Genomic DNA, 9,763 nt, shown 5'->3' with positions numbered 1-9,763 from the left:
GACTCGCCGGCCGGCAAGATCCCTGCGCGCCGCCTGCGCCGCACCGCGCGCCTGCACTGCAAGCTGGGGCCCACGGGCAAAGAGTTCCACGGTGAGGGCCGGCCGGGCGGGGGGCTGTGCGGCCGCGTTGCTGGTAGGCTCCAGAGTGAGCGCCATGCCAGCCGTGCAGCTGCCCGGGGGAATGGGGCGAGGGTCAGTAGGTTCCAGAGTGAACTATGCCAGCCCCGCTAGCTTGTGTGGTTGCTAGTAGGTTTTGTGCATGCCATGGTGCTCGCGCAAGCTCATGCACTTGTAAGCAGGTTTCAGCGTCAACGCTGCACTAGTCGTGCTGGCCCGTGTGGTTGTCTCCAGTACCAGAGTGAGCATTGCCACTCGTGCCCACCTGCCTGGTTATTGGCAGGCTCCAGAGTGAATGCCGTGTGAGTTGTGCCGGCTCCTGTGGTTGTCAGTGGGCTCCAGAGTGCTCTTAACTCCACTTGACAGAGGAGTGCGCCGGGCTGAGGGCCCCTGTGCTCCTGGGCTGGATTCAGGTTTTGAAAAGGGGGGGTATGGAGGGTGAGGTGCCATCACATGCAAACAACACTGGTTTTTCTCCAGTTAAAAAGACACTAGAAGCTTTACTAATCTGTCAGGGCTGAGGGCTCCCTTGCTCAGTTTGAGATTGTTTTAAACTCATTCCAGTGATGTTAGATTAAAGCAAAAACAGTCTGCCGGGCTGAGAAATTGGAGCTGGGTGACCCGTAGCAGCAAACGAGCAGCAGAATTACAGAACAAAGGTTCGCTGGGTGGGTGGACTTGTCAGTAGGTTCCAGCGTGAATGGCACAATTAATCAAACTGGCTTGTGCAGTTGTCCGTAGGCATCCAGACCATTAAAAAGAACAGGGTCATCAAGGCCTGTGGAATGGACAGTTTAGAAGGGATGACGTAGATAAGCATCCACAAAGTCAAGTGTCTCCCTCAGCACCGCCTGATTAGAAATGCTCCTGCCACTGCCAGCAATTGGTTTTTGACTTCAGGTGGAACAGGCATCAAAGCGGGGTGTGAGTGCAGCATTCCCCCCACCTCCAATCTGCCCCGTCCCTGTGCAGCAGTTAAAGGTGAGAGGCACATTTTTAAGAGAATAAGAGGTAGATTCCAAGTGCAGAACATGGCGTCCCCCAAGGAAAACCATAACCTCTCAGGTGCTGTCAGCCAGACCAGTGCAATCCCTTCCAATCCCTTTCTGACACTTGTGTCAAGAATTGAAAAGAATGTAAGAGATTCAACTAACAAGTAAGGAAATAATCTGTCAGGTGCTTAGGAAAGGAAAAGAGGGGATAGGAAAATGCACCACTGAGTCAATTCAGGCAAAGAGTCGTGGGAGAAAAAACACATCCAAGGTCAGACGTTTCAGCACCGTCTCAGAGTCTGGGTGGAAGGTTTCTGTAGCCTTGCATGCCAACAAAAATATTTTTGTCAGACTACCTCTGCCTTCCAGAGGTGGAGCAGGGAGGAGATAGTGGTGTCTAAGATTAGCTGTGCGGCGGAGTTGGGAAAAGGCATTCATTTGAGTTAATTTTGCATTTAAAGTTGATCCTGAAGGGAACTTCTTCTGGGAGTTCTCCCCCAAAGGAAAGGCTTATGAGCAGCTCTAAAAGAAAAACATTACATCTCCTTTTTTTTCAGTAGCTTGCTCAAATATCCCTTTCTCCTGGAGGAGTCAAGCCCCTGTGTTTGATTGAGTTCCTTAACTTATTCTTGAGCTAAGCAGAAGCATCTGACAAGGAAACCATTCCTGTTCCCTGTTCAGTTTCCATTAACCTCTTTCTCATTTTTGCAGCTCTGAAAAGGCTGAGAGAATCTGCCAATGCTAATGACCTAGACACAGGTGAGACTTCACCAGGTGGGCTTACTTCCAAACTTTGCTCTGGAAGGGCAGGTTTGCACTGGGCATCTTCAGGAAAAGGAGTAGGAAATAGGGTTTGCACATAGCGGGACTGGTCTAGAGTGATGTCTGCTTTTCCTATGTCACAGCTGTAAAACCAGTGTTCCATGCTGATATCTCTGTGTGTTGAATCTTGCAGTGTTCTGTGCTGCCTCACACCAGTGAAATGATTGATAACAACTTGCTAATGGTAGAACCTCAAGGGGTAATCATGTATGAGACAGCTTGTTGTAGAGAGGAACAAGGGAAACCTTTCCTCAGATATCTCTTTCCCTCATTCCCATCTCTGTCCAAACATGTCATAGCTGCTGCACCAGTCAGGCCCTCACTCTGTTTACGCTCTCGTCTCATCTCTCTCTCTCTCGGTGATGTCAGTGCAGCAACTCTTGGAGGATGGGGTTGACCCCTGCGCTGCAGATGACAAAGGCCGTACAGCCCTACACTTTGCCTCCTGCAATGGCAATGACCGCATTGGTGAGTAGAAAGAGGTGTTCATGATCTAGCATCCTCAGGGAGGAAGAGCAGAGGAATCCGATTCAGTTCTGCATTGATTTAGAATCAGGATTTCTGTTGCAAACCATGGCACGATACATTCTACTTAAGATCATCACAGACTTAAGGGGCAAAGGGAAGAGACTGAAGTTGGTCCGTTTCATTGTTTCTAGTGCAGTTGCTTCTGGACCATGGGGCAGACCCAAATCAGAGAGATGGGCTGGGGAATACTCCATTACACTTGGGTAAGTGTCTGGAACTTGAAATGGCGTCTCCTGTAACTTTTGTAAACAAAGGTAAAGAAATCTCACCCATTTCCCTTTCTACTCCTCCGTATTCTGGCAACCAGTGCCTGTTCTTGAAGACTTGGGAGGGATGCTCTTTAGATCCTATTTGCTCTGTTGTTTTTAACTGAAATCTTCAGAGTCCCAGGCAAGGGAAGTGTATCACCTCCTTCCTGCTGGCTCCGATGAAGAAGAAACTATCCAGATGGAAGTAGATTTTTGGGCAGACTTCAAATGGAAGTGCTCCTGTGTGCAACTACAAAGAGCCCCGTCAGATGTTGAGTGTCTGTGCCCAGCAGGCTCTGGACTAGAGCAGAATCCCTTTCACTGAGTTGTGTGTCTTGTTTTTCCTCCCCAGCTGCCTGCACAAATCATGTTCCTGTCATCACCACACTGCTCCGCGGAGGTAACACTTCCTCTTCGCAAATTATAAAAAGTTACCACCTTCTCTGTGATGCTCCCTGAGGATGCTGCCTCTTTAAAACAAACCTCCCTCTCTCCCTCACTCTTTGCATCTTTCAGGGGCCAGAGTAGATGCCCTAGACCGAGCTGGGAGGACACCTCTGCACCTAGCCAAATCCAAGCTGAACATCCTGCAGGAAGGGCTCTCTCAGAGTCTAGAGGCTGTGCGCCTTGAAGTGAAACAGGTAAGAACCATTCCTGCTGCCTGCTTCTCCAGGGTGTCTGTGTTCCAAGCACTGACATTCTGCCCTACACCCCCTAGGGAAAAGATCTCAAAGGTTCACCCTGAGCCTTACCGTGCATCAGGCTACTATGGCTAAGGCATACCAGTTTCTCTAGGCAATGGCACATGAGGGAGTGAAGTGGCTAGCATCACATCCAGCACAATAGTTGAACACAACTCTAGAACTGTAGCAAGGTGCCTTAGCTAGGCTGCCACTGCATCCCTGTAATAGGGGTAATGTTTAGTAACAGGTTTAATAGTCTTATGTTAGGGTGCACACCATAGCCCACAGGCTGCCCCCCCCCAAATTTTATTAAGAGGATGTGGAAAGCAAAACAGCGAGTCCTGCATCCATGCTATGTAGCCATTTGCTAATTTGTATATGCATATGTATGTACAGTTCAGTTTCGTGCTTGTAAAGATAAGGGCTCCTGTGTGAGCAGAGTAGATCCCACTGTGACAGCCCTCTACTGGAATGCATACTCAGCAAGTGGCCCTCAGTGAAGTCTGAGCTGCTCGTTCCTGCCTTAGGAGCTCTGCTCTGATGTGGTCCCTGACCTTCCTCCTTCCTCACTTTGACAGCTCCTCTGCACCCTTTCTTTCCTTAAATGCTTCCACTGAGTTTTTGCACGGTCTCTCCAGTGGTGTTGGCTTAACTGCACTGAACATGAAACTGTTCCAGGTCTTAGTGCTCAAACTGTCTGGCTGACAGACAGGAGAGAGGACTCTGTCCTTGGATGTTTCTGACACAATCAGTCAGTGAAGGACTAGTGCACAGTTAAGAATTGCTCTGTATTTGCCACAGCACTGCCATATTGACTGCTTCCCAAGGTGACCCTGTATGGCTGCTCCATTCTAACAGCTATGTGTGGGGTAGTAGATCAATGAATTCTGTTCTGAGTATGATCTGTGTGTAATCAAGTTGTGGTCTAACTTCTGACAGTACGCTAGCCTGTGCTGCTACAAATAGCCCTGTCTAGCCATTTTGGAAAGAGGTGCTCTCCTGGTGGGAGCTTTGCTACTTGCTTCTGAACTGTCACAGTGCTCAAAGCGGTTCTGCTAATAGCCCCCTCTGTCCTGGTGTGGTTGCTGCTCTGATTTCATAATATGAGAGTCCAGCCCTATTGCAGTCATGCTGCTTCTGCATCTCACCCCAGCTGCTTGTTTCAGATCATCCAAATGTTGCGGGAGTACCTAGAGCGTTTGGGGCGCCATGAGCAGCGAGAGCAGCTGGATGACCTCTGCTCCAAGTTACAGATGACCAGCACTAAGGAGCAGGTGAGTTGGCCCACTGGGCTTAAAGCAGGGGTGGGCAATTATTTCAGGCGGAGGGCTGTCAAGGACCACATGGGTAACCCTGCCCCTTGATAGGTGCCCTGCCCCCGGCCACCATCTTGTGACTGTAAATCCCATCTCCTAACCCCTCACCTTTGCCACCAGAAGTCCCTCCCCTTGCCCCAGGAAGTACTCCTTTCAGCAAGGGATTTTGCCATCTCAGAACCAGAAAAATACCAAAAGATAGTCTAAAAAGCAAACATCTACAACATTCATTAATTGATTTCAAAAACATTTTTGTCCGGGTTTACATGTATTTGTATAATGTGCATAGAGGTAATTATATATAGTAACTTAAAATGAAGTCTCACTCTCATATATTGTGGGGAGGTGGGTATAAGTTTGTGGGGGTATGTGAGGTGTTGGGGTGGGTGTGGGAGCATGCGAGTGTGGGTGTGGATATGTGGTGTGGGTGGGTATGGGGTTTGTGGGGGGCTGCATGAAGGGATGTGGATGTAGAGATCTGTGTGTATGGCAGTGTGAGGGGAGGTGTGGGTGCATGTGTATGGTAGGGTGTGCATGTCACTCCCCCCATGTGTCACACACACACACACACACGTACGGTACCGGTGCGGCCCTGTGCTTCTGCAGTCCAGGCCTGTAGCCAGGAGCTGTGTGGTGCTGGAGCAGTGCATGGGAAGGAAGACAGGGAAAGGGCTGGGGGTGGGGCTGGGCTGCTTGGTCCCGCTGGCTCCCCCTGGGTCTTACTGCCCCTAGGTCCTGCCATCTTTGGCAGGCAGCTAGGAGCAAATAAATATTAATTTACTGAATTTTTTTTAGCGGCCCTGCAGGCTGGAGAGAATGGTTTTGTGGGCCAAATGCAGCCCGTAAGCCATACTTTGCCTGCTCCTGGCCTAAAGGCAGGCAGATTGACTCTCCTACTTTGTTGCCCACCACACCTACATCCAAGAGCAAAGGAACAGCTTTCTTAGGGTAATATTCAAGCCTGGGGAATGAGGTGCGGGCACTTCTTCCTCTGGGCTGCTGGCCTATATCAGGTCCCAACTATAATGGCTGCCAGATCCTATGATAGCAGACATGTGTGAGGGGAGGGAAGCCTGTGTGATTTCTGGCACATGCACATTCATATCCAGAAAGCAGCACTGGCATGGATACTCTTAACAGCAGTTTTGGCAGCAAGGTCAAAGATCAAATGAGAAGAGAATTTCCCCGCTCCTCCATTCAAGGCTAGGAAGAAGCATGTTGCTGTGGGGCTGATGGGAGGAAGCGTGCAGTGTTTATGCTGCAGAATCTATGTAGCTCTAGAAAGGCATGTTTTTAAAGTGCTCTTCCAGACAGTACAGGGTATGGGACAAAGTCCTGGCACCAGCAAAATGTACATCGCCACTATATGGATTGTTGAAGTGACCTTGGACACTGATGTCTACTAATTTCTTCAGGAAGCTGGTAGAGGCTCCCTTCACCTGAGCAGCTTAAAATTAGATAGGGAAGAATTAGACAGGATATGGAAACCTCCTCACAAAAGCCAAGGAACAGCATGGTTTTGACCTAATACAGGTTCTATGGTTTTGGTGTTGGCATTGCTATAATACTGCTTCCCTTGCAGTTACTCTGCTGGCACTTCATGGCTGGCTGTTGCTGGAGAATCAAAGTCCCTCTTTTCCTTCCCCTGCTCACCTCACAGTAACATCTGTATTGTTTCTCTGGCAGGTGGACGAGGTCACGGACCTCCTGGCTAGCTTCACCTCACTCAGCCTGCAGATGCAGAATATGGAGAAGAGGTAACAGGCTTCCAGACCATTCCCCTGGCTGAAAGGAAGAGTCCAGGGGAGAAGGGCAGCTGCAGCTTGGCTCTTGGCTCATTGTCAAATGTTGCTGCCACTGCCAGATATCCTGTTGTGCTGGACCTGCACCCCACAAGGCACTCAGCTCTCAGATTGTTGTCTTGGGTGCAACCTCTGCCACTGTTATGAGGGGCCAGGAGGACAACTGAATGCAGCAGCTGCTGACTTGTTTAAAACAAAAGACCCTTTTTCCTTGTGGTCCTCCTCTCAAATGGATGGTTTACTGCATGGGCTGGCCTCAGTAGAATGTATTCCTGAAAGCCTCCTGTATCCAGCATGGTTGACAGTCACAAGAGTCTCCCATGTTGTCATCAACCCCAGTTAGGTGCTGTTATGCAGTAACGAGCATGTACACAGGCTTTCATGTACAGACCTACTATCAGGCACATTTCAACATTGTCACAGTGGTGCCATGCATGGATTTAGGTGACATGTTCAAATGATGAGAGGCTCTGTATTGCATCACATCACTACCACTTGCTGCATGTCCTTTAAGCTGACCTCTTCAGGAGATGAGAATTTTGCCAGAACTCACTGAGCATCACTTAGTGGAACCAGGAGAGTCAGAGACTTCATCCCAAATTCCCCCAAAAGGTCTGCTGTCAGAGTGGGACACAAAGCTTTTCATCACTAGGTTACAGCTTCAGGTCTGACTTCAGATTCAAGTAATCATTTAAAGGTTTGTGCACAGATATTTTAATGAAACCCTTGTTAAAAAGAGATAGGAAAAGTTCCTAGATGATGGCTGCATGATCCTAAGCTTGGGTCCTTTGGGTGATACGGTTTGAGGCCGACACATACCCACATTCCACCATTGTGACTTGATTTTTCCCCTGGCATTCCCAGCCAAAAGGTCACATACCAAATGGGCCATGGAAAACCATTGTTTTACTTTGCAGCCTGGCTGACCTGAGCCACATTGTTGAACTAGAATGGGAGCCAGTTTATGTTGTTGCTACTGCCTTTGTATCACTAAATCCTGGATCTGAAACAGAAGCAACATTCTCCTTTTCTATGAGAGACAGTCAAGATAGTCTCAGAGAGGGGGAGGAATCTTGAACAAGCTCAGCACTCTGGTTGAGTTTGACACCTCTCTTGTAAAGGGCGCAGGGAACTGTCTCATAATGGTGTTTTCTTTCTTCTGCCCATTCATGACCCTTAAGACCCAGAAAGATCCCAATTAGCCTATGGATTCTTAGGAGCAGTTAGTACAGTCTCCAAATCGTGAACATTCCAAGAATATTCTTTTTAGATACTGAGGACAATCAGGTCACAGGCTTTTTAATACCAGATGCATCCCTTGTCTGAGATGAGACTGACTATACCCATCTATCTTGTGTCTGGATTTCACAATGACACATGCTGCTTCATAGGATGGTTAGTCCTCTGGGCAGGGGGAGGTTGGACTGACTGCATTCTGATTTTGCTGGAGTTGTCACTGTGAATATAAAGACTGTTCCAACATGCTGGATACAGAGAAAGGGGGTAGGAGACAATCTGAACTTACACATTTTGAATTTCAATAAAATATTGCCACCTTTTTCTTGGTGTCCTCGGCCGGTTCTTTCTTCTCAGCATTTACATTTATGCCTCTTTTATGTATCTCCTGTGCCTGGAGGCTGGAACTGGACTCAGTAATTGCTTCTCTCAAAGTTAGAGCTGAAGTTAGGCTAACTGTTGAGTTATCTTGAGCTTAAACACTGATCCATTTGTAGTCTGAAGTGGCCTCCAACAGACTAAATCCCAGTACAAAGGAATCATTATATTTACAGTTTACGAAAATTATATGATCTTTTGCATAAGTAAGAGCAAGGCTGGTCAGGCAGTACTGCTTTAGAGAGCTCATTTGGAGTACAGCTGAGGGGGAAAAGGGTTTGACGGTCATTGTAGTTTGCCAAGTGCGAAAGAAGAGAATGTGCTATGAGAGATTTTACTGACTAAATCCTGAGTGGATTCAGGGGAAGAAGAGCATCTCACAAACAAGGTAATGATATATTTTATACTGATAAAATATAAAAAGCACAAACTAAGAGATCAAAAGCAGCTGCAGAATTACCATATTTACTCAAATAGAAGACAACTCTAATTATACAACCCCCCCTCAATAATTAGATTTTATATATGGAAAATTTATAAATATTTTCCAGGTGTAGAATCTAATTATTGGAGATCTGCCTTCAATTTGTCCCCCTCCCATTGTTACAGCAGGGGAAAAATTTGAGGGGTAAGTTAGCTCCTTTGCTCTCTGCTTCCCCTATCAGTCCTTTCTCCATCTTCTATCTTGCAGAACACATAGAAGCAAGGAGCAAATTTGAAAACAGTAACCTTGAAATTAGATATGGCTGTAACAATTTGCATATAGAACCCATACACTTAGTTCATCCAGAATTGATGCATGTTACCTTTTTCTGAAACTGCTGCAAGTTTTAGCACAAGTACTCCAAGGTATTCCACAAGACTTTTCTTGGAGTCTCAGAACAGCAGAAACTTCCTTTGCCTGAAGAAGGGTGACTGTGCCCGAAAGCTTGTTAAGAACTTGTTCCCAACTACTCAGTTGGTCTAATAAAAGATACCACATCTACTCAAAGAACCTTGCTGTACTCCACAAACATACTTTTGAGCAATATTTTGGTATATATGTATATAGAAATATATATGCCTTCTGACCAATCTGGTTCACTCGACAGTCTATGACTATGACACACATCTACAGTTAAACTGTAGATTCCCTGCCCTCAATCAATGCCGACCTCATGAAGGAACACCTTGAGAGGCTGGACACCTTCAAGTCAGCCGGCCCTGATGGTTTACACCCCAGGTTACTCAAGGAGCTGGCAAGCATCATAGCCCAGCCCTGGCACATATCTTCGAGAGCTCCTGGTGCTCTGGTGAAATGTCTGAAGACTGGAAGAAGGCCAATGTGGTGCCTGTCTTCAAGAAAGGGAGGAAAGTGGATCTGGCTAACTACAGGCCCATCAGCCTGACCTCTAACCCAGGGAAAGTCTTAGAAAAGATTATTAAAGAGGCTATTTTCAACAGACTGGCGGACGCCAACTTCCTAGGGGATAGCCAGCGCGGGTCTGTTGCAGGCAGGTCTTGCTTGACCAATCTTATCTCCTTTTATGACCAGGTGACCTATCACCTGGACAAGGGAGAGGAGATTGACGTCATATATCTTGCCTTCAAAAAAGCCTTCAATCTGGTATCCCATGATCACCTCTTGGCAAAACTGGCCAA

General features: G+C 47.5%; 1 protein-coding gene across 1 annotated transcript; it reads left to right on the top strand.

The window, feature by feature from the left end:
• On the top strand, positions 1 to 8,068 carry ANKRD54 (ankyrin repeat domain 54; the record flags this gene model as incomplete). Its single annotated transcript, XM_019543903.1, has 8 exons — positions 1 to 91; positions 1,821 to 1,868; positions 2,301 to 2,399; positions 2,591 to 2,662; positions 3,060 to 3,107; positions 3,224 to 3,348; positions 4,557 to 4,664; positions 6,393 to 8,068. Coding segments are annotated over 8 exons (666 nt in total), but the record flags the coding sequence as incomplete, so codon positions are not given.
• Positions 8,069 to 9,763: the final 1,695 nt, after the last annotated feature.

Source organism: Crocodylus porosus, unplaced genomic scaffold (assembly GCF_001723895.1).
Source record: "Crocodylus porosus isolate Cpor-Errol unplaced genomic scaffold, CroPor_comp1, whole genome shotgun sequence".
Taxonomy (NCBI): domain Eukaryota; kingdom Metazoa; phylum Chordata; order Crocodylia; family Crocodylidae; genus Crocodylus; species Crocodylus porosus.
Note: the sequence above shows the minus strand (reverse complement) of the source record. Positions and strands in the feature narration are given on the sequence as shown.